The sequence below is a fragment of the Salvia hispanica genome, chromosome 3 (genome assembly GCF_029641045.1).
Source record: "Salvia hispanica isolate PSC_SH4W2 chromosome 3, Shi_PSC_v1, whole genome shotgun sequence".
Taxonomy (NCBI): domain Eukaryota; kingdom Viridiplantae; phylum Streptophyta; class Magnoliopsida; order Lamiales; family Lamiaceae; genus Salvia; species Salvia hispanica.
The window spans coordinates 27,827,438-27,851,496 of NC_142694.1; the positions used below are offsets into that span (position 1 = coordinate 27,827,438).

General features: G+C 34.2%; 3 protein-coding genes and 3 non-coding genes across 7 annotated transcripts; 5 read left to right on the plus strand and 1 right to left on the minus strand.

Annotated features, from left to right (window-relative positions):
- Positions 1–394: 394 nt before the first annotated feature.
- LOC125213512 (plant/protein) lies at positions 395–3,279 on the plus strand. Of its 2 annotated transcripts, none has more exons than XM_048114100.2 (9): positions 395–721; positions 1,567–1,669; positions 1,749–1,762; positions 1,850–2,140; positions 2,221–2,310; positions 2,377–2,415; positions 2,497–2,764; positions 2,844–2,953; positions 3,021–3,279. In XM_048114100.2, the coding sequence occupies exons 1-9, from the start codon at positions 518–520 to the stop codon at positions 3,105–3,107; spliced, it is 1,206 nt and encodes a 401-aa protein (XP_047970057.2). In that variant the 5' UTR covers positions 395–517; the 3' UTR covers positions 3,108–3,279. The 2 variants fall into 2 exon arrangements, with proteins under 2 accessions (XP_047970057.2, XP_047970058.2); XM_048114101.2 differs by having other exon boundaries at positions 477–725; positions 1,579–1,669.
- A 262-nt stretch (positions 3,280–3,541) lies between these two features.
- Positions 3,542–7,051, minus strand: LOC125213509 (sucrose synthase 7-like). Its single transcript, XM_048114098.2, has 13 exons — positions 6,799–7,051; positions 6,578–6,732; positions 6,306–6,498; positions 6,102–6,220; positions 5,814–6,030; positions 5,649–5,744; positions 5,400–5,573; positions 5,197–5,313; positions 4,952–5,118; positions 4,643–4,867; positions 3,988–4,554; positions 3,770–3,908; positions 3,542–3,686 (listed from the first exon to the last, which is right to left on the minus strand). Exons 1-13 carry the CDS (start codon positions 7,024–7,026, stop codon positions 3,558–3,560), a joined length of 2,526 nt encoding a protein of 841 aa, XP_047970055.2. The 5' UTR covers positions 7,027–7,051; the 3' UTR covers positions 3,542–3,557.
- A 3,204-nt stretch (positions 7,052–10,255) lies between these two features.
- On the plus strand, positions 10,256–10,360 carry LOC125217183 (small nucleolar RNA Z103). The gene has a single exon (XR_007175603.1). It is a non-coding gene; the product is annotated as a small nucleolar RNA Z103 (small nucleolar RNA).
- Positions 10,361–10,456: 96 nt separating this feature from the next.
- On the plus strand, positions 10,457–10,561 carry LOC125217189 (small nucleolar RNA Z103). The gene has a single exon (XR_007175608.2). It is a non-coding gene; the product is annotated as a small nucleolar RNA Z103 (small nucleolar RNA).
- Positions 10,562–10,652: 91 nt separating this feature from the next.
- On the plus strand, positions 10,653–10,757 carry LOC125217186 (small nucleolar RNA Z103). The gene has a single exon (XR_007175605.1). It is a non-coding gene; the product is annotated as a small nucleolar RNA Z103 (small nucleolar RNA).
- Positions 10,758–13,079: 2,322 nt separating this feature from the next.
- On the plus strand, positions 13,080–16,136 carry LOC125214538 (phytoene synthase 2, chloroplastic-like). The gene is made up of 7 exons (XM_048115607.2): positions 13,080–13,332; positions 13,717–14,293; positions 14,384–14,434; positions 14,990–15,162; positions 15,269–15,504; positions 15,612–15,804; positions 15,896–16,136. The coding sequence occupies exons 2-7, from the start codon at positions 13,852–13,854 to the stop codon at positions 16,070–16,072; spliced, it is 1,272 nt and encodes a 423-aa protein (XP_047971564.2). The 5' UTR covers positions 13,080–13,332; positions 13,717–13,851; the 3' UTR covers positions 16,073–16,136.
- The last annotated feature ends 7,923 nt before the right edge of the window (positions 16,137–24,059 follow it).

Genomic DNA, 24,059 nt, shown 5'->3' on the forward strand with positions numbered 1-24,059 from the left:
AGCCAAATAAATCCATATCATAATTAATAAGAATAAACTCAACATTAAGTACATTAATTTGTTAAATCAATATATAGATATCACATTGAACATCCAAGGATTTTAATGTATTATCATGTGCTGGATGATTTCCGAATAAATTGTGAACTAATTTAACAAGCTAAATTCAAATTTGGAAAAATGTTCCCCGAAAGAGAAATTTTTTACTAATATTATTAAAATAATGAATCTAAATTTTGTACAGAAAGGTGCGCATCACATGGTGATGGAGCAGGTTGAGCAACAAAAATGGGCACCCCAAACAAACAAAAAAACAAAATTGAAAACAAAAAAAGAAATAAAAAAGATGGCAGAAAGAAAGGCAAATTTGGGTTCACGGGTGTCTAATGGATTAACCACTAACCAACAATCGCCCTCTGCCTTTTACTGTTCCCAAACAATTCTCTCTTCAAATCACTATTCCTTTCCTTCTCTCTCTCTTTCAAAGAAAAAGACATTGAGTTTTATTGTTGAAAGGATGATGTTGCATTTGCACATTTTGTTGGTTTCAAGTTGTTTGTGGTGGTGTTGCAGTTTTGTTAATGTTGAAGCAGCTACTCCAACCGTCAAAGTTGGGAACATTTCACAAGTAGTTGATGCTGCTTATTTTAGGATTTATTATGGACAGACATTCAAAGTCATCAAGAATAGTTTTGATGGCAAGAGCTATCTTCTCATCCAGGTCTGTTTCTTGCATTCTCTTTTTCACAAAACAAATATGTTTAATTTATAGTTCTATTTTTGGATTACAAATTACAATCACTTGAGCACAACCATCAGATTTTTGACCATATATTAATATTCCTTTCTTTCGAATTAAAGAACTTCCTGTGATTTGCTTTTGATTTCAGTGGATAATACTTCACATTATATTTTGTGAAAAAAATGATGAATTAATGTTAGGAAAGCACATATAGGAATCCCAACCGAATTACTACCATACATTTCAAAAAACCAAATTCATTATTGGGACTTGTGGCTGTATAAACAAGAGATTAGTTTGAAAAGATCGAAGCGCAACTTAGATAGTAAGTAAGACGTTTCACTTTCATTCAATTGGTCGGAGATACGAGTGAAAATGGAGATTTTATTGATATTTTTTTAAAGTGAAACAATAAACCAAGATGTTAGTTTGAAATAGTTGCAGCCGTTTAATTTGAAAGACGTTGATAATGACATGTGAACTCAAAAATATTCAATTATGAGATTTATGATGGGGTAGAGATGTCCTCGTCAACACTACAGACTACAGTGTTTTTCATTTGTTCGTTCTTTTCATTTCTCAAACACCTATTTAATTTATATATATATAAAAAAAAAGCAATGTCATTTAGTTTTTACGAAACAAAAAATCCCATTAGTTGGTATGGGCCTTTGGCTTTGCTCATGAAATGGCCCAAACTGCTTCCAGAGAGTACTTGTATATTACTCCATTTTGGTCCGTTCTCCAAAATTAGTATTTCCTTTTTCTCATATTTGATCACATCATTCCCGAATTCTCTATTTTTAATGTATTAATTTATGCAGAATAACACAAAGATGGCAAGTAAAACAAAATACTGCACATCAAGGATAAAATCATTTGTGGTTCCATTAGCCAACTACTCCATCGACGCTGATTATTTTCCAGGTAAATTAGTAATCATGCTTTTGATCAGACTCATGATTCCATCCCATCATAACTCCATTTCCCATTTTTGTTGATGCAGTTTCATTTTTTGAGGTGAGCTTACATGGTCATAATATTCACAAGTAAGTTGTAACCAATGTTGTTATTCATATGCAAAAGTTAGTAAAATTGTGTATGCAGCTTCTAGGATTACTAGGGAGTTTGAAGGGCATCACATCATCAGACTATGTGGTCTCTGAATGTGTGCTCAAAGTGTATGAAGAGGGACAAGTCCAACTCATCAACAAAAGCCAAAGCCAGCAGTTTGCAGCTCATTTCATTATCAACACAGATCAGCCCCAAATCCAATCCTGCAACTTGGCCACTTTTCTCTCCACTGCTGAGGACTCCCCTCTTCAGAGAGCTGAGTGGATCAAGTATCTTGCTGTCTTTGCCAATCTTGAATTCAGAGCCAATCAAGTCTATGATATTGTAACTCAAACTCCTTCATTTCATTTCTTCCTTTCCTTTGCTTTGTTAGATACTATGATATATAATTCCTATCTGTGCAGATCAAGAAGAACTACATGTGCCTGAGTAGAGTTGCAACTAGCAAGAAAGCAGACTTCAAACCAATAGTTGCTTGGATGCAATACGACGATGTACGGTGATAGCTTCAATTAGTTTAAATTGAGTGACGCGTTTGCTAATCTTGGTATCGTTTGCAGGGCGTTTGGTCTTTTACGGAAGAGGCCTTGAAGCTCAAGGTAGTTAGTTAAGTACTAGTAGTAATTTGGTGGTTGGTTAGCAGATAATGAATTGTTATTGATTGGATATTGGTGGTGCAGTATGTGGAGGATGCAGGTGGGGAAAATATAGATGAGTCTATCAACAAAGCCACCTACAACGTCTCCATACCGGATGAAGTAGAGGCGTTCCACGCCATCCTCTGCACCGTTGATGTGGTGATCGATGAGACCTTCGCCTCGGATCCAGCGTCCTACACAGCCTCCACATTTCTTGACAGTCTCAACATCCAGGATCAGTCTTGCTTCGCCTTCATGTCCTCTCAAAGCCTCTGGAGATACGACAAACGCCTTCGTAACTCCACCCTTGGTAACTAACTAACAAACATACATTCATTCATTAATTCTCTCGTGCTTCCATCATTAATGCTGATTCTTATTTGTTCAAGATTGGTACGACGGAGCTATTTCACAACCCCAGCTAGTTCTTGCCGATCTAATTCAAGCAATATCTCCATCGACAAACTACACCACCACTTATTTTAGAAATCTAGCCAAGGTCAGTATCCATTCAGAAACTATACATACTATAATTTCTTGTATTTAAGAATTGTTATATATTGCAGGGAGAAGAAGTGATAAGCATTGGCCCTGAAATGTGTGACAGGGACACCTCACTTCCCATGGAACCTTCAACTCTCCCTTGCCAATGAAACTACTTCATTCTCTCTATTATGCCTACAACTTTGTTTTACTTTTACATACTTCGTTTTAGATTAACTTACCACTTCACATATATAATAATTGAAATGATGAAAAATCATTAGTGATCTTACAATCAATTTGGGTTGGGAATTTGGCTAATATCATATGATCAATACTTTCCTTATTCGCATTCCTTTCTTTATTGGTTTACACATGGTTTGCAATCTTTGTTTGGAGAAATTGTAGAACATGTTAATTAAAAATGTCATCATCTTCTCTTCATGCTGTTGATCTTCATTCTGCTTTGCTAGTTTAAGCTCCAAATAACCTTCACATTGAAAATAACTCATTTTGTTATTCGTATAAAAGTTTCATTATAGATCTCATATATGAATTAGTATTCTTACTTCTGCAGTGTGGACTGAGACCTCCTGTGGTAAAACAGACATTGAATCAGTTCAGTAATTAAGATTAGTAGTGATATAATTTCTTTCAAAAAAATTCAATTTAACTTGCCTTAGTGAGGGCTGTGGCTTCGGTTTCTGCTGCTGTGGAGGTTCATCCTTTTTAGTTGGCACATTCTTGGCCTGCATCAGTTTTCATCTCATAACATAGTTTTCTCAACAAAAGCAAAATTAATAACTTAACATCAAATGTGACACTAATGTACCAAGCTCTTGAATTGAAGATTGTAAAATGTCTGAATATATCTCCTTTTCGCTTGTTTCTCGGCCTTGTAGAGCTGTCTCCAGAAGCTATAGACGCACCCCATATTCAACACTTTATTGGCATAAATCCTCCATGTATAGCTTCAGAAAACAAGACAACTCAACATCAGTTTCTGGTGCTTTTATCAACATCAGTTAGTGCCAACATAATGCATCATACCATTCATTTATACGTTGCAGCCCTTGAAGCGAAATCCTGTTCCAAAACTCCGGTTCTTCCTTGCACTTTTGGAAGAAGTCAGCAATCTTGTTGCTAGACTCACCACCATTGTTGGGATCAATGTGAAAACCAGAGACTCCATCGACTATTATCTCAGCAGGGCCGCCTTGGTTGGTTGCAAAAGTTGGTAAGCCACAGTTCATGGCCTCGATCACTGTCAGCCCGAATGCCTCATACAGAGCTGGCTGCACGAAAGCCCCCTTTGTATCAGCAATGGCACGGTACAGCTCACCGTTCCTCTTTCTGTCGGTTTGAGCAGCTATCCACCTTATCTGCCCTTTGAGCTGGTGCTTCTCTATCAACACGTGCATCTTCCTTATCTCGGCCGCCTCTTCTCTGTCTTTGGATTTGGAAGGATCAAAGAAGCCACCAACAATAACTAGATTCACTAAGCTCCTAAGGCGCTTGTTGTTACCATACCACTCCGTTAGTCCAGTGATGTTCTTCACTATGTCAAGCCTAGCCATGGAGAATATGATAGGCTTCTTCTTGTCTTCCAAATATCCACTGTTTGACTCAATCAAATTTGTAATAATAAGTTGGCAATTTAATGATGCTGAGATAAAATGAAATAGGAGATGAGATGCAGACTAACATGTGCTCAGCATTGTCTACTTTGCTAAACAGAAGTTCATCAATGGCTGCACGAAACATGGTGAATCGCTTCTGTTTCTCAGTGTGAGGGAAGTACACGGTCTGATCGGCTCCAGGAGAAGCAATGTTGAACTTAGGATCAAATACATTGATACCTGACACAACTCTACACAGCCCTGGCATTGTGAATGCGGTGTGGCTTTCGTACTGTCCTGGCCTATCTTTGCTGCAACGGGACAACGGATTTTTTAAGGTTAAAACCATGACATGTATCCAACAATGTAGAAATAAAGAGATCTAGACAGTATACCTTCCAGCAATCTCCTGATATGTGCTTGCAATAATGAAATCTGCTGTGTTCATTGCAATTAAATCAGCTGAAAATTGGCATGAGAAGTGATACTTGGCATCCAACTCCTTCCATTTCATGTCCGAATCTTCGTACTTTGTCTTCTCCAAAGCATGCGCGATTGTTCCCTATTCGAAGATGTCAGCAATATTAGATTTTGATAAAAGTAGGAAAATGATGAGCATTAGGAAAGTTAGATAATCTACCAAGGTTGTGTCTAGTTTACTAGCCATGAGTGATGCCACCAGGTTTCCATCAGTGTAGTTTCCGATGATTAGGTCTGGTTTTCCATCCATGACTTCCATTATTTTGCTCGTGGCGTCCTGTTATATAACGTAGAAAATTAAAACAAAATCAAGGTAAGGCTAGAGTTTGCATAAAAATGAGTCATGTATGATCCAGCAGAAACCTGAGTAAACTTCTCGAGGTAAGGATATATATCGAATCGAGAAACCCATTGCTCAAGAACTCCGGCTTCTGTGTTGAATGGGACCCTAAGGATGTGGGAGTGCTTTGTGTTCATGACCGGCTCCAACTCCACGTTGCATTTAGTCCCCTTGGCATCAGGGATGAGTCGCGTGACCTGCATCATCACCAACAACGCTATTGTTTCGTATCTTGTTGCTCAGATGTTCCATTTTGTTGGAATACAACTTACCACAAGAATCTGAGGTTTCACATTTAGGCCTTGCTGCTTAATTCTTAGAAGCAATTCTTCCTCCATTGCAACCACTTGATCCAACACATAAACCACCTGTCAAAGTATTACTATAATTAACTTGAGATCATGAAATCATCATTAGGGCCATGAAAAAGTTCCTACCTGGCCACCGGTGTCGGGCAAGCCAAGAACGTCAGCCTGCCCAAAGTATCCGTGAACAGAAAAGAGCACGACGTTGAATATTATAGGAAGCCTTCCAAAGAATTTCTCCATATGCAGTGGATCAGGAGCCTGAAGTATTTCCGAGAGCGAGTGCATTGTCTCCTCGACTCTTCCAGCATTATCGCCCCATCCTTTCTCGAATCCCCACTCTTTGAACCTGCATTCCAAACACACATCATTTCCTCATTCTGCATAGATGAGATGGAAAAAGAAGGCTTGTTCAATCACCTCATCCCAAAGCTCTGATAAGGCGTGTCCTTAGGCAGAGCAGACAGCGCTGCTTCAGCTATTATCAACGCGCCTTGAAGCTTAGAAACCGTGTTGAGGTTCTCATTTATCATGAGTTTCTGCAAATTCATCACCATATACAATTTTTGTCAACAAACTTATAAGTACTATAAGCCTGAAATGATGAGATTGCGATGATCATACTTCTCCATGGTGGTCGAGAGTGAGCAAGTAATCAACGAGCGACTGTGCCTTCCAAGGGCTGCCATCCAGCTTTGAGGTCAGAAACTTGGAAATGTAGCTCACACCATTACCAACAGAGGAAGGCAGAGTGAGGTGAGGCAGAGTGACATCCGTTGCTCCAAAATCTATCTCCAACGCGTTGTCATCATTCGCCCTGCAATGCATACACAAAATTCCATGAAGAAGACATACACTCCTTGCTGGCCATGAAAATGAAAAACAAGTATCATTACCAAGCCTCATCAACTGTCATCTCTTTGTATTTCAAGTAGTCCGTGGGCGTGATGCCCTCCACAGACAGATCATTCGCACTGACTTTAACATACTCCCAGAACCCTGGAGACGGCCTAATGGCAAAGGCAACACACGGAGGAACTACCGCTGCTTCCTGCAAACGAATCAGAATACGCGTAAACAAAAAAGAAGAAATGAAGAGGAAGAAGAGAGGTCATACTTGAGTTGTGCACAAGATGTAACCGAGCAGTCCATCCATGAGCTGGCTTCTTTCGGATTCATCATCGACGACTTGCTCCATCTCGGCCATGAGGTGGTGGAGCTTCATCAGCCGCTTCCCTTTCTCGATATACTTTGCGAAGCACCTCTTCATGTGGTAGCGGCTCTGCCTCAAGGCCTCGGGCATGCTGTCAGCTATGGACTCCGATCTCTTCAATGCTGCTGCCATTTTTCGATGTTTGGTTCACACAATTTTGTGCCGTTTAAATATAGATCATCTCTGTTTGGTCATGTGTTGAAATGGAAGCAAGAACATTCTTTTCTGGTCATGCTCATGAAATTGGAAAAGAAAAGAATCTTGGTTTTGGTATCATTCTTTTCTTTTAGTTTTAGACCAAAGACAGTAGTAGTACTATAACCTAAACTTGTGAACTCCTTTCATAAAGTTTCAGGTGCTAGACACCACACCAATTATGAACCAAATGATTTTATCTCAATATCTATAGATATTACTCCTTCATGAAGCTAGTGTTACTGGTCTAATCCATGTCAACTTTTAATAATTGTATCAATTATGTTTTACATTTTTAATTTGATCACATACATACCTTTGGTAATAGCATAAATTCTACTATTATACGTTTTTTAAGTAACCGATTATGTTCCGATATTTTTAATATGAATCAATTTAATCAATCATTTTCAGGTAATTATTTTTAAAAATAAAAATAAAATATTAATATTCTCATGATTATAATTTATTTCTATAAGAAAAATAATACTAAGTCATTTATACAAGTTGAAAAGATCGATGGCTTTCTTGATTGATTAAGAAAAATATTACTAATTGGAAAAGATCAATCATTTGATCTAGGGGTAGTGGGAATACAAATATAGGGTATTAGGTTTACCCGTATTCGATCCGATATCCGCTGGGTATTGGATATCCAATATCCAATTTTATGGGATTGGTTATGGGATTGGATATTGAAATTTAAGATAAATCGGATATTGAGTAACAGTGTAACACCACGAATGAATGAGTGTCGGATATTACCCGAATATCCAATTTATTATTTAAAGTATTTTTTAAATTAGGTTTAGCCATTTTAGGCTTCAAGAGCTAGGCTAATTTATTTACTAATTACTACTTACTAGGTTAACTTTCTCTAAACTTATACTATAAATAAGCCAATCTCTCTTACTTTAGGTCACGGCTTCTCTAAACTCTCAAATTTTACAAACTAGTATCAACACTTGTGCTATGCACAGGACATAAGAGTTTCAAATAATGAATATAATATAAGAGTATAATAAATTTGTAGAAAATATAAATTCAAATCAATATGAAGATTTATAAAAAAGAAATGTAATTATTATGTCTAACTCTAAATGAAGAATTTTCTACTTCCTAATGAATGAAATATCTATACAATTTTAATTTATAATCTAAGTGAAGTAAAAACAATAAAAATTAATAACAAAAAGAAGATGTGTAACTGTATAACTATATTAAAAAAGTATGACTTAATTAACTAGAATAAGATATATAAATATTATTTCTATGTAATAGTATAACTATATATTACTGTGGTAAAAATGTCAGAGTTGACTTTTATTAACTACTGTTTTCTTAATATTCTCAATCCTAACATCTAAAATTTTAGAAAAACTGATATGAATATTATTCAATGATTTTCTCTTTTTCAAAACATATATTAATAATACGTAACTCTAAATAATTGTACATATTTATTTAGAAAATAGAAACAGTTATCATGTTTTTATAGAAAATATTCAAACCAAAAGAAAAATATTCATACGGGGGAATAACATCATAAAACAAAACAATTTTGTCATTAAGCTAACGAATTCAGAATTTTAAAAAATTTCTTACAAAAGAAAAATTTATAATTTTTTCAATAATTAGTTACTAAATAAAATTAATATTACATTCCTAGGGCCTAAATTAGGTTTTGCAAAATGGGCTTGACCCAATTCTTTAAAAAGTACAAATGCAAACATGTCTCGTCCATTTGAAACTAATTGACCCAATCCAATGACTACAATGAGTTCTCACATTTTCTTTCTCATTCTCCCTCGCATAACTCTCTGGTTCCAACCATCGGCGTCTCCCTTTTGATGCCGTTGTGTAGCGCTTGTCGCTGGCAACCCTCGAAACACACATCACGGCTCCACCCGACCGACCGACATGCTCAAGCTCCTGGTCCTCTGGTTAAAATTGCCGAAGCTCAAATGATATTTCTTTTTCCTCGAACGGTATGGATTTTGAATTTTCCTTTACTCCGGCCAGCACCATCTCGGCACTGCTACCGTCGCCAAATGCGATGGCCTGCGAGGCTGATCTGCTCGTCCGCCTCCCTCTCCTCCCGTCTTCTCCTCGTGGGATGGCTGCGAGGCTGCACTGCTCATCTGCCTCCCTCTCTCCTATCTTCTTTTTTATCCCCAGCACTGTACTCTCTCACGTCCACCTCCATCACTCTTCTCTCTTCACGCCCGTCGTCACCCCTCCTGCAAAGCTGCATCGCCGCCTCCTACTCCTCATCTCCGGCATCTCTCTCGCCGTCTCACCCAGCGCACCGCTGTGCTGTGCCGCGTCTCCGCCATTCTCTCTTTCTCCTTCTCACCTTTCTCTCTCATTATCACACCACAACCGATTGGGGGTCTTCCACGATGCATTCTTTCTTCTTCTCCCTAATGTTTCATTTTGGTCATTCAATGTTGCATTATAATTGTCCCAAATCTTGATTGGGAAGCTATTATTTGATTGGACCAATTTTCTATCCAACAGTTGTCACTTTTCAAAATGACCAAAAAGATAAACAAAATAACTTTACATTTTCCCTCCAGAAAGGATAAAATTGTCTTTTCGTCAAACTATCACTTTAGATTAGTATAATATAGATATAGATTGCATAACCAACTCATTGATCCTTGATTATGAGTCTCTTTACTTGAAAAATCCTAAAAAATAATTTTTAGAAAAGCAGAAATTAAAAATAAAAATAAAAATAAAAAAGGCTGGCTTTTCGGACCAAGGTTATCCAAAACAAGCCCATTTGAGAATTTTGACAAAGAATTGTTACCGTTAACCCTCGCAATCGGCCAGGCCCCAAATTCCGAAATTAGGGTTTTGGCAAAATATTAGTCCCGCCTCCTCCTTCAAGCCTTATATATAACGTACCTCTCTCTCTTTCACCTTCCTCATCACACAGATTTATGCCCACTGCCGCCGCTAATAAACCTCCTCGTCTCTGAACGATTTCTGATTTCGAAAATTTCAATTTCTATGCCAATTTTCGCTATCTTGTTTGGTCATGTTCGTCCAATCACCGATTACCAGCGCCCGATATTTAATGGGTGTTGGAACTGGTGAAATTCAATTCAAATTTTCTTTTTTAAATTTTCTTCTGGTTTTCTAAACGATTTGTTTTGAGATGGAAGTGATGATTATTTCCCCAGATGATTCGACGCTGAAATATCTGAGCGCTCCTTTATTTTCTCCCTTTGTGGAGAAAATCCAAGCCAATATTCTGATCCATCTATTTCTACCAATACAATTTTTATTTGTTTTTCAAATGTTTTCTTTTGTTTACCATGAAATCTTAGTAATTAGTGAATCGCACAAATTGTTATGAATGGAGGTGATGAATTTTTCCCCAGATGATTCGACGCTGAAATAACTGAGCGCTCTTATATTTTCTCCCTCACTGGAGAAAATCCAAGCCAATATTCTGATCCATAAATGCTATATTCATTGTTTTACGATTAAATTTTGCGTTTTTTCGTTTTTGAATATGTTTCTGTCGGTAATATATTGCATAAATTGGTTGGATGGAAGTGATGAATTTTTCCCCAGATGATTCGACGTTGAAATAACTGAGCGCTCTTATATTTTTTCCCTCTGTGGACAAAATTCAAGCCAATATTCTGATCCATCTCATCACTTAAAAGTCACCCATTTTCCACTAGTTTCATTTTCTGTTGTCGTTATTTGAAAGAGCTCATTGACTAAACATTATTCATTGAATTTTTGGTTATCAACGATTTAATAAATACTGTATCTGTATGATTGATCCACCATACTTCTATTCTAATTAATATTGATATAAAATCCTAAACATTAATTGTTCTACTATAACTTTATTAATTAAAACTATATTCAGTATTCACAGGGCGGAGATGAAGGGAGAAGAGAATATCATTTAAGGATTAAGGATGTGATATGGATTTTTTAATATTTTTTTCTAATCATTCAAATTAAGAAGTTGAGTACTCTAGTTTTGTTCACATGATCATAATGCAGTGTCAATAATTTGCCGTTGAGCAGTTTTGAATGTTCACTGTAAATGTCGAGAAGGATTTGTAAACCAAAAATCGACTCTGACTTGCAACAAATTGAAGAATGGAGTATTATAATTTGTTGACACGTTCTCTCATTACAATTAATGTATCCTGTCCCACTTTTATCTATTTAAAGTTTAATTTATTATATGCAAAAACAAGTGATTGTTCTCCAGGAACTGTGGTTTGTTGTAAAACTAATCGAAGTAATTCTCCGGGAACTGTGGTTTGTTGCAAAAATTATCGTGAATATGGAAGTAGTGTTAGGTTCTTTTTTGCTGCGCAGCTAAGGCAGCGGCTTGGTTGGTATAGTATTGTCTCGCTCTACTTATTCTGCTCAACTCATTCGGATCCATTTCGTGAATTGATGCAAAATATAGTATCCTGAAGTATTAGTGAGGGATAGTTTGGTTTGGTGTAAAAAGTTGGGTGATGAATGAGGGTATTTCTAAATGATTTCAATGAATTGAGGATGAAAAAAAAGTCGGGTCATATTTTAGTAAGTGGAATTTTTTTAATTTTATGTAATATATGTAGAATTTTTATGAATTAAAAAAAAATCAATTAAGTGGATAAAAACAATGTCCACTCGCCCAAATGGAGAATGGGCTTCACACCCAGCCCACAACTTGCCATGTGGGTTGGCTGCGTCTCCTCTTGCCGCTGAGTAAGCTCACGCAGGTGAGCATGCTCATCACGGCGACGGTCGTTGGGCATGCTCTAACATCTATTGTTATGTAATATGACGAGGAATTTTAAAATTTCAAATATTTTCATATACTATTACATATGAGTACTAGAAAAAGCTTCTATTTTTCAAAAATAAAAATGGAAGTATTACTCCTTTCGTCCAATAAAGTTTGTCTCGGTTTGATCCGGTGCGAGTTTTAAGAAATTGAATGACTTTGTATTACTTGGAAGTGTGTAATGAATAAGGGTACTAGATTGAGGAGTATATGTAATGTCTATTTTGGATAGATTCCAAGTGGAATAAACTTTGTGGCACAGACAAAAATAGTAAAATTGGACAAACTTTGTTAGACGAAGAGGGTGGTATGTATGGAGTATTTATGATTTGTATAATAGTACTTTAAAATTCGTGATGAATCAAATTAAGACTATTAGTTTCGGTTAGATGAAAAAGATTTCCACACTATGCCACTATCACTATTGGAGTACTCTTTTTTTTTTTTTTTTTTTTTTAATTCACTCAAAAAAAATAACACATAGAAAACGGCATTATTAGTTATGTGAGAAGATGTTTAAAACCAACCAAACTTATTTAAATTAATTTTTTTTTAAAAATATCTAATATAGCTAATTCAAAATTGAAAATCCGTATATTAGAAATTTTATTGTTCATATATATGATGAGGAACTATAAATTCAAAATTTTATACTACTAGATGAAAACCAACATTATTTTTCCCTTTTCAAAGTATCATTCTAATAAGTTGAAGTCCGTATTTTCACGAGACGGACAAAAAATAACAAAACTAATGTGTATATTTTTATGCTATAGAGGAAGTATTCCAGATGAGTGATTATTAGGCAAAAATAATTAATACCAACATTATTTTTCATTTTAAAAATATCATTCTGATTGAGTTATATTTTATTTCAAAGGGGTACGTCGTTCGTTCACATCCAATAATTCATAGTATTGTTCATAGTTTAATCCGTTTATCAAAATTAATTTAATTTTTTATAATAATAGAAGTCATAATCTCTACTGGTAATCACTTGGTGGGTTACTTAGTTTTGTCTTGGAAAGTCAAGCTAACAGTATAGAATTACAAATTTGCCCTCGAATTGTCTGCGGCGTGAATCGATTTTGCAGTTCAACTCATATTTTATTAAATAAATTCATTTGAAAAATACACACAGTGACACACTGCATTCTAGGAATGTAGTCCAAATGAAAGATACTGGTTCTAGGTAAGGCACCAACCGAATTGAGTCATTGAATGAAGTAGGACCCACCTGGAAAAAGCCGCAGTTTACAGCTATGAATCTCTCCATTCCCACAACGAATTCTAGTGATTCAATTTATACACAACCTCCCAAATTAGCATTTCTCTATAAACCAACAACAATCAGAAGCTGGTGCTCTGTTCAACTTCTGGAGAGTATAGAGCTGCTGCCTTCTCCACAATTTCTCGTTTGAAAGGTATGTTTTCATGATTTCGCGTATTGTTACTTGGAAGCCAATTTTATCTGGTTTTATCTAGTGTTACGTGTTTAAATATTCAATCTTTGCGATATGAAGATAGCCATTTTACGTGTATGGCCAGCATAAAATATGTTAATAGTTGCTCAGTACACTAAATATAGAAAGTGCTCCTACCCCATTACTTATACAATCTTGACACATACTCATTTTTACCTTATTTTATTTTGAGTTGTTTCTGAGGTGTATTTTTCTGTTTCTTCTTCTGGTAGCTTCTGTTGCTAATGGGAGAATGCCTTTTTCTTTAATGGGATTTTAATGGAGCAAATGTTGTTGTTTCCAATTGCTGTAATTGTTATTGGCTTCTTTGTTTTTGCGGAACAGATTTTGGACTGCTGTGTCTCTACCTGAATTTTGAGTTCATTTCAGAAGCCAACTGATTTATCAGCTTTTAGTCAATCTTATTCGGTTAAGGAGATAGAAATCTACAAAGTTGTCATCAAAAGCTGTGGTTGAGGCATGTCTATTGGTATTTCATTGGTGGTTTTTCCCACCTCTGAGGTTTTCAATGGCGTGGATCCCGTTCGGGGTGGAAACAGGATTCTTGATTCGTTTAAGTCCAGTTCTTGGTGCAAAAATGTGATTAGCAATGGCAGGGGTATGAAGAAAAGGCAAAGCTATAGCTCTATGAATGCAGATTTAAGGTATGAGAATGGAGGTGGACTCTCTCTCAGATCAAGTATGGTAGCTACTCCAGCAGGGGAAGTCGCCTTAACGTCTGAGCAGATGGTCTACGATGTGGTTTTGAAGCAGGCAGCCTTGGTTCAGAGGCGCCTCAAAAGTGACGAAGATTTGGATGTGAAGCCCGATATCCTTCTTCCTGGATCTCTTGGCTTGTTAAGTGAAGCTTATGAGCGTTGTCGAGAAGTTTGTGCTGAATATGCCAAGACATTTTACCTTGGTTAGACCAGTTTATATATTCTCTTTTAAACATGAACAGCTTAAGGTAACATAAATCTCCTGACTATTTATCTGCCTGCTTCTTTGATAGGTACACTGTTGATGACCCCCGAGAGACGGAGAGCTATCTGGGCAATATACGGTAACAGTTTGACTCATGCACATAGCTTGACTTGAATGTTTCATCTCTTTGATTGGTTTATTTGGCCTTCTCTATTTATCAATTATGATAATTGTACTGCAGCTTTAGCCTTTCGCTTTCAACTAGCTACACCCTTTGAATGATCACAAGTAAACCATAATTATTCATTATTAGCACCACAGCTATGTGTAGTAGATAATTAGTGTTGCTTGCAAGATATTTCTGTTGTAGTGAGTTTCTTTGACCTTTGACACAAAAGTTCAGAAAATATCTAAAATTTTTAATCACATGCCATAGTTGAGTATGGGGTACTTTTTTTTTTTGAAATCAGCACTTGTAGTTTGATAAATCTGAAACTGTTTGACTTCCTGGATTAATTTTAACTGTTGTATTGTAATTGTACATGGATCACTTAAAAAGATAAAAATATGTTGTGTCAAGGAGTGGCTTGCATATATTTTCTTGTTGTTATTTATTGAAGGATATTAGTGCGTACAAGGAGTGGTCGAGCCTGTCTCACCTGGCTGTTGTGGTTTGTATTTGTATTTTATGCAGTCTGGTGTAGGAGAACAGACGAGCTTGTTGATGGGCCAAATGCCTCACACATAACTCCAATGGCCTTAGATAGGTGGGAAGCAAGGCTGGAAGATATTTTCAGAGGACGCCCTTTTGATATGCTCGATGCTGCTCTAGCAGATACTGTTTCCAGGTTTCCCGTTGACATCCAGGTTCGATCACTTTGCCAGGACTTGTTTGTCTATGCTACCTCTTTTGACTGCATTTTACTGGTTGCTGTCGTGCGTGTGAGCTAATGTGCGTATACCTTGGCTGCAGCCGTTCAGGGATATGATCGAGGGAATGAGAATGGACCTGTGGAAGTCGAGATACCAGAACTTTGATGAGCTGTATCTCTATTGTTATTATGTAGCTGGTACTGTGGGATTGATGAGTGTGCCGATTATGGGCATTGCACCCGAGTCCCAGGCTGCGACAGAGACCGTCTATAATAACGCTTTGGCGTTAGGGATTGCTAATCAGCTTACCAATATTCTCAGGGATGTTGGAGAAGAGTAAGTATATATTTGACCTATTAAATCACTATACATGCTTCTTGTCATTCTTCAGTAGATAAAATTTAGCAAGAAGATTGGGTTCTTATGTAGTGTTTGTGGTGTAGTGCGCGACGCGGAAGAATCTATCTGCCTCAGGACGAGTTGGCACAGGCGGGGCTAACTGAGGACGACATATTTGCTGGGAAAGTAACCGATAAATGGAGAGCTTTCATGAAGAAGCAAATCCAGAGGGCGAGGAAATTCTTCGATGATGCAGAGAATGGTGTGAAAGAGCTGAGCTCCGCCAGTAGATGGCCGGTGAGTATTAATTCCCAGCTCGACCGTCTTAATGCAGCTTGTCTCGTGTTAGAGTAGAGAGTTTTTAAGCAGCATTATCTTGGTGGTGCAGGTGTGGGCGTCGTTGCTTCTGTATCGACAGATCCTAGACGAGATAGAGGCGAACGACTACAACAATTTCACAAGGAGGGCTTATGTTGGCAAACCACAGAAGATTTTGGCTTTGCCACTTGCATATGCTAAGGCTCTTGTTCCTCCAAGAAGCTCATCTTCTCTGCTAAAGATTTGATTGACAACTATATTAGTATGTACATGACAAATCATGGCAATAATTAACCTTTTTTTTTTTGTTTTGTTTTTGTTTTTGTATAATGTTATGCTTGCTTGAATTTTATTGTGTTTAATCTTGGATCGTTGCAAAAGAAAAAATTAATTAAACAATCGTGACCAAAAAAGAAGTCAAGTAAGCCTCTGAATTTTATATATTATCCTGGCTTTTCTATACTCAGTCGCCAAATTTAATTACTGTTATATATTAACATATCTATTAGGTTAGAACATTACTAATTAATAATGTGGGCATGCCTAATCAACTAGTGTTTGAGCTGAGTCTTTATATATTATCTGTTATGAATTTAATAATTTGTAAAGGATTGCCTAATTAATTTAAGTAAAATAATTGGCAAAGGAGTGCGTGATTAACCAACTAATAGGGGTTAATTTCTCAATTAGATACTAAACTATTAGTCTTGTATCAAATTAGAGTACTAAACTTTTCTTTTGTTTCAAAATAGAACTAATCTTATACAGTTATATATTTTTTTATCATTTTAAATTTTAATAGTATATATATTTAACTTATTTTATTTATTTATATTACCAATATTTTACATAAGCTCTTTTATCATTTAAATTTGACACATCATTTTTCCTTGTAAGCCATATATAACACCTAAAATGATCAGATAGAGAAGGTAAATCCGTAACGGATGATCTCTTATAAGTACATTTAACTAACTCAGTTGGTTTGCAAAGTAAAACTCTTACTATAGTATAATTTATCTGTGTCAAAATATTTGTTGATTGATCTTCAATTTTATTGAGGAGCACAGCACCATGCTACAATTTTCTCCATAGTTAATTGACCTCAACATGTTTGCTTTAATCACATTGAAATGAGTTTTTAGACAGTATATTTATTCCAGTCTTGTGAAGACATCTCAGTACTAATTATTGTTAATTAGCAGCCATGGGGGGTGTCTATGTTGTGGATTCATATATTATGGGCCGAATAAAAGCAACTTATACAAAATCTGGGCCTTGGTTCATGAACAATTTAAAGCCTATCGCCTCAATGGGAAAACTAACCATGTCTAACAAACTAATTTAAGTACTCATTTTTCCGAACATCGAATTTCAGCTTTGTAATAAACTTTGCAATCAGGTATTAGTACATTTTTTTAATCCAAACTTATCAGAACGAAAAATTAAAATAAATCCAACATGAATCAAAGAAATATAATAGGAGTATTTCTTTTTAGAATTTGTTCGACGTTTATAATCGTATAAATAAACAAAATAGATATGTTAAAAAGTCAGCGGTTTGGTTCCAAACAATTTTTTGAATAACATGAATTGACTAATTTTTGTTTATGTAGCATTTACATTGAAGGATTCTATGAAATTACAATGATACTTCCACATATATATTATGAGTGACTTATTAGGGGAATGATTAAAACACCCCAACTAATCAAGAACCTCTCATGATAAGAATTGATTTCAGATTACTTTCCCCATTCCTTTCGTCAAGCTATTTATGATGGTTTTGTTAATTGTGCTCGTTTTAAATACTGAAAATTAAAATCGAATGATAGTTTCGAAACTAAGACATTTTGTCATGACGCATTAATCAATAATCATTCTATGGCCATCGTACACATATTTTAATATTCTACTTATAAATGAAAGTAATTTGGGTAAAAAGATTAAAACATTCCAAAATTATTTAACTGATTTATGTATGTATGCTTTATAAAATTTTGCAACCACCTATTACACTCGAGATTGTATAATTGTATTTGAGAGAAGTAAATTATCATGGAAAAATCAGGGATAAGTTTTTTTTTTCCGTTTTATTACTATCTTTCTTTTCCATTCTTATGCATATTAAAATGATTTTTATTTCTTTATATTCTTTATATTCATATTATCACAGTTATAATTTGTGGTAATATCATTGCAGTGAAAAAGAAGAATAGAAAATAGTAAAACCATTTTCCTATAGTAATTATAACAAAAAAAAAAGAAGAAGAATGACCCCTTAGTATCTGAAGTATCAGGAGTATTATTTTAATTCCATGGCTGACTTAACTCTTATCTGCCAAAAAAAAAGTATTCCATAATAAATCTAAGATGTTTGGGAAATTTAAAAGTGTTTTTGGTCCTTGAGAGATAGAGTACACGTAAGTTACTCATTTAGTTATATCGATTGACATGTCTACGTCTATTTTATGTACATTAACTATTTTTTTATTAATTTCAATCTCACAACACAAAAACAAATCTCCCGACTCCAAAATTGTGGCCAATAAACTACTCCTAATGAAATAATCGCCTAACAAGATAGAGAGGAAAAAGAAATTTGAATTTAATATAAAATCCTCCAATCCCAAACACTGATTACTTGCTAAAACTGGAATATGGAGTATGAAATTATGACTCATGTTCATGATTATTTATGCTCAATTAATATCCCTATTTTGAATGTTTTTAATTTTTTTTCTCATGAATTCTATTTGAGAAAAATTAGGCACAGCTCGATTAAAACATGCTTCTCAACTAAAATCGGCAAATAAAGCATAGAAAATCCAATAATCCATGTTTGTCACGTATCAGCCTCAAAATATTAATTGCTGGAGGTACTGATTTTGATCTTATCAAAATCAATATTTTATAAGTACTAGTATAACTTTGAATTTCAAAATCTTCCAATTTTAACTGAATAAGTAACCAATGGAAAACTTTCATGTTCTATTCCCATACCCTGCACGACAATATTATTGTAAGGATAAACTAATTAAAAACAAGAGTTGATTAAAAATATGTCACCCTCAACATGTGAATGAAGAAATATAGTACTAATTCATGTGCCACACCCTTTCGTCCACGTCATTATCAAATACAAATTTGTGGTTCATATTTTATATGATGGGTTTTTGTATTTAATAAATTTGATTCTTCTAGTCAAGAAAGTCCATAGAAGCTTCAAACAATTCTTACCATCTAATTTAATGAGCTTCTGCAGTGTGTTTTGCATGTCTTCATCTTGATCCATTCTCGAAAACGTGTATATCTTCTTTCATTACATATTATGTCAAAACTCTGAATCATGCTTATGAATCAATTCTTGCTCCAATTATTGTTTCCACTATATATTCTTCATTTACCAAGCTAATTTGGGATATAGAGTGAGCACCAAATTCTGATTGACAAAGCAAATTATTGTCTTATAAATTTGATTCAAATCTTTAAAATATTCCACTTAAGTTCGAATCTTTAGAATATTCGACACATATATCCAATAATGATGAGAGGTGAATCTCAATTTTCCTTCCTTGTCTTCTTCATTCATTTTTAAATTTTTACTCGTTAGTAGTATTACATAATTTGTTGTCCAAAAAGCTTAATCAGAATTTGAATTTTAATAATCAATGTGGAAAAGGAACTTGCATTATTGTTCATCGTTTAGCCTGCCAATAATATTTAATTCTTATGCATCTTTCAGCCTGCCAATAATTTTTAATTCATATATATGGAATATTCTACACATAAATCCAATTTTCTTTTTATCGTTTGTGTTACGGTTGTGATTTGTGAGTGGAAATCATGTGCTAGCATTTATTATTTGTAAAATACTTGTCATCAATTTAATGATCCCTAAATTAGGATTAGGGTTAAAAAATGCTACATATTAATTAGAACTTTGACCACACCATTTTAATGATCCCATTACTAAATAAATTAGGATTAAGGTTAAGAAATATATCAATTAGAACTTTGACCACATCATTTTAATGATCGCATTATTAAATAAATTAGGATTAGGTTTAAGAAATATATTAATTAGAACTTTGACCACATACGGATAAGTCATGAGACTATACTAAGAATTTTACTTTTTCTAAACATCTATATTTATTCTATTAAATTATCTAACATCGTTTCACTTGCATATTCATCCAATATATTGAAATTTATCCAAGTTTGTTTATAGTCAGTCCAATAATTTAATTATAAATGTCAATGTTACCATATGTTCATCATTATCAAGGAAGGTAATTAACTTAACACCAAAACCTTACTAATAATTCTAAAAACAATATTTGTTGGTAATTATCATCATTTCATAGTCACATAATTATTTAATTCACTCAAGAAATTTTCAAATGCATCTTTAATAAATTTAATTCACATTCACACGCGCACTTGTCAAACCCCCACTGGTTGAATAAATTAAGTTCGGTGGTTTCTATCCCTTTGCAACTTCGTAGATAATAGGTGTACATTATATCAAAAACACACATCAATTTACGTTAGATTGAACACGAGACTTGTAAAAAATGAGAGATAGATTATCCTAAGTTCCTAACAATTTCCATTACATTTTTTCTCCATCATTTATATACTATAATTTTTAAGTTTTTAACTAATATGATCACGGTAGATTTCTCTTAAATTATCTGATACTCCCTCCTTCTATGAATAGGAGTCTCGTTTTTCTATTTTGGTCCGTCCACAAATAGGAGTCCCGGTTCATAATTATTATAAATAGTAAAGAGACCCCACATTCTACTAACTCATTCCACCCACATATCATTTAAAACTAATATATACAAGTGGGACCCTTATTCCACTAACTTTCTTCCACTCACTTTTCTTAACATTTCTTAAAACTCGTGCCGAATAGAAATGAGACTCCTATTCATAGACGGAGGGAGTACTTTGCAATTGCTCCCTCTTTTTGTTATAATTTAATTTATTTCTTTCAAGATTAGATCATGCTGTATGTTCATGTAATACATGAATGCGTTTTGTTATACACGTTGCATTTATCATACAAGTTTTAATTATCTATTATTTCTGTTTTTTTTTTCTCCTTTCATGTATAATGATTTAGTATTGCAATTTTTATAATCTTTTGGCCATTGTTGCAACGACATGCATGTATATTTAATTAAGTCAATCACGATCATTTCAAATGCGGTCAAGAAGTTTGTTACAACTTAACTTTTTAATTCATTGGTTAATATGACTTTTAATCCCTAGAATATACTCCCTTCTTTCCGGCTTAACAAAGGCTATTCATTTACAGCACGAAAATTAAAAAAAAATAATAAATAGTTAAAGTGCAGAAAAAGTAAAATAAAAGAGACTTCTCTACAATATTCTCTCTTATACTTTACTTTTTCTCCACTTTAGCTATTTATTTCTCCCATCCGTTCCATAATAAGAGTCATATTTTATCATTTCGGTCTCTCCCACAATAAGTGACATATTTCACTTTTATCATAAATGATAAGTAGACCCACTCACATTTTATAAATTAATGCATATAAGTGAGACTTATATTCCACTAACTTATTCAACTTATTTTTCTTTACATTTCTTAAACCTCGTGTCATAACTAAATAGGACTTCTATCACAAGACAAATAGAGTATTACTTTTGTGACAACATAAAACATGAACATGCATAACTTTTTATCAAATTTTTGAAATGTGGTTCCTATACAAGATACTGGACATGCTATCGGTTCAGTGGCGTATCCACCTTAGAACGAGGGGTACAACTGTACCCCCAAATTAGATTACAAATACGGTGTATTGAGGTAGATTTATTAAAAGGTTTCTTTGGTCAAGTGGCTATGGTCCTCATATTTAAAGCATAGGTTCTGAGTTCAATATCCCTCAGTTGCTTAACTCATAGTATATCTTTTTTTTTTTTTTAATTTCTACGCCTTTTTTTCCTTCATTGATTTCTATACCCTTTTTTCTCAATTCTCTTATGTTTTTATTTCTATACCTTTGTTTTCTCAATTCTTTTATTCTAACAATTAAAGTTTGTATATCATTTTACTTATTTCAAATCTTTTTCTATTTTGTCTTGTTAATACAATTTGTTTACTTTTTTCATGTTTTATTTTATTCAAACAATCAAAAGTTCTATAGCCTTTTACTTCTCTAAAATAATTGATTTACTTTTTTTTATAGTTTTACTCAAACAATTGAAAGAATAGATGTATTTTTTTTTGTTTGCTAAAACAATTGAAATAATAAGTTTATATAATTCTTAATTAAATTCCCAAATAATAAAAATGACTTATAAACTATTTTATCAACTGTGTAGCAAATCATATTAATATCTATTTGAAACATTTATAACTAAAAAAAACTATATTTTTTATTTTCTAAAATAATAGTAGATATTTTGCTTAAATTATTTATGTTCACAAGGTTCACTTCTAAAAACCAGTACTATTATCTTATAAAAAGTGTGATTAAAACTTCGCTCAAATATTTTATATTCAAAAGATTTGTTTCTAAATTATATAATTTCTTGTTTAGTCGTTATATTCGCGTCTATACAAGATATTTGTATTTAAGACAATAAAAAGATTGTTCAGATATTTTTTCGTACCCCCGAATCCAAAATCCTGGATACGCCACTGATCGGTTCCTTGGGCATTCCAAGATAATTGACTAAGAGCTAGAAACTCCACAGTGTAGTCTCGTCACAACTTTTTGCACTCACTCTTCGTTACAGTTCAACAGGATTAAACGAATATTGATACTCTCTTCATCCCTAAAAACCAATGTTTTAAAAACCGGATCAGCCAGTGAACCGACGAGGCTACTGGTTCACGGTTCAACCGGTCCGACCGGTTCAATCACTGGTCGAACCGTTTTACTGTTACAAATTATATATAATATATAAAATATATTCAATTTAAATGAATAATAAAATTTATTAAATTTTTTATCAATAAATATAATTAAATGTACAAATTACAAGTTAGCGTGGATAAAATTTTTACTAATATTTTAGATATAAAAAGATAATTCATAATAATTTATTATAAACCTTAGGTATAACTACTTATATTTATATAAGTACCTATATTATATATATAATATTTAATTTTAGTAAAAAAGAGTGAATTTTAGATGATAAATATATTATCATATTAATACTTACCACTAGAATATAAATTTAAACTTGAATGATTAGTTTGAGTAAATAAAAAAAAATTATTTTAATATAATAATAACTAATGTTCATGGTATTAACAAGAAATGCTTGTGGTGGAGTGGTAATGGTCTTGGTCTCTTGACCAAGAGGTCATCAGTTCGACCCCACCAAAAGCACTTATTTTACAAAAAATTTAAACAATGAAGAAAATCGGTTTCCGGTTCCCGGCTAGACCGGTTCGACTGGCCGGTTTCGGCAGTTCGCGGCAGCCCAACATGCTGGCGGCTTTATTGAGAGGACCGGACCGGATCACTCACCGGTTCGCGGCCGAACCAATCGAACCGGCCGGTGCAGTCCGGTTTTTAAACACTGCTAAAAACTATGAACTTTCTAATTCTGGAAACTCTTTTCTTTCTAATATGGTGGAACCCATTCTCCACTAAGAATATTTTGAAAACTTCTTTTTTTTTCATCTCTTACTTTATCAGTTATGCATTAAAATTTGTACCGAACCAAATGCTCATACTATTTGGGGACCGAAGGAAGGAGTAACTGATTTTGAGTCCAAAAGCATCACAGAACCAAGCTTAAGTTTCTTATAGATCTCAAGACAATTGAAGTATGGAAGAGAGAAGATAAGTACTTATATGGCTTGCAAATTGAAGGTGGCTAACTGGATCCTATCTATTCTAATCATGAACTCATCAAAGACTTCGATCTCTTCTTATCCTTGAGGAGGCCACAATTAATTATGAACATGATATAATTTAGAATTTTAAGTACCCTTTAATTCATTATTGAACAGTCAGACACGCGTAAAGTCAAACGCCAATTGCCAATCAATATTTGTAGACCCTTTTAATTCAGTTTCTTTGCAATTTCTATGCTGAATATATGAGAAATATCGGAGTTATGAATAATACACGTACTACTATATTTCTCCTCTGTTTCCTTGAAATTAGCTCGAAATAATGCAGATATTCAATATTTTGACTAACAAACATGTGAAAAATTCCATTCTCTGT

Excerpts from the sequence above, each read along its gene's own strand:
- LOC125214538 (XM_048115607.2), top strand. The coding sequence starts at position 13,852 with ATGTCTATTGGTATTTCATTGGTGGTTTTTCCCACCTCTGAGGTTTTC. Across the intron at positions 14,435-14,989 it reads AGCTATCTGGGCAATATACG|TCTGGTGTAGGAGAACAGAC; the intron begins GTAACAGTTTGA and ends TATTTTATGCAG. Across the intron at positions 15,163-15,268 it reads GGTTTCCCGTTGACATCCAG|CCGTTCAGGGATATGATCGA; the intron begins GTTCGATCACTT and ends CCTTGGCTGCAG.
- LOC125213512 (XM_048114100.2), top strand. The coding sequence starts at position 518 with ATGATGTTGCATTTGCACATTTTGTTGGTTTCAAGTTGTTTGTGGTGG. Across the intron at positions 722-1,566 it reads AGAGCTATCTTCTCATCCAG|AATAACACAAAGATGGCAAG; the intron begins GTCTGTTTCTTG and ends TAATTTATGCAG. Across the intron at positions 2,954-3,020 it reads ATTTTAGAAATCTAGCCAAG|GGAGAAGAAGTGATAAGCAT; the intron begins GTCAGTATCCAT and ends TATATATTGCAG.
- LOC125213509 (XM_048114098.2), bottom strand. The coding sequence starts at position 7,026 with ATGGCAGCAGCATTGAAGAGATCGGAGTCCATAGCTGACAGCATGCCC. Across the intron at positions 5,574-5,648 it reads TGAAACCTCAGATTCTTGTG|GTCACGCGACTCATCCCTGA; the intron begins GTAAGTTGTATT and ends GTGATGATGCAG. Across the intron at positions 3,909-3,987 it reads CTGCAACGTATAAATGAATG|CTATACATGGAGGATTTATG; the intron begins GTATGATGCATT and ends TGTTTTCTGAAG.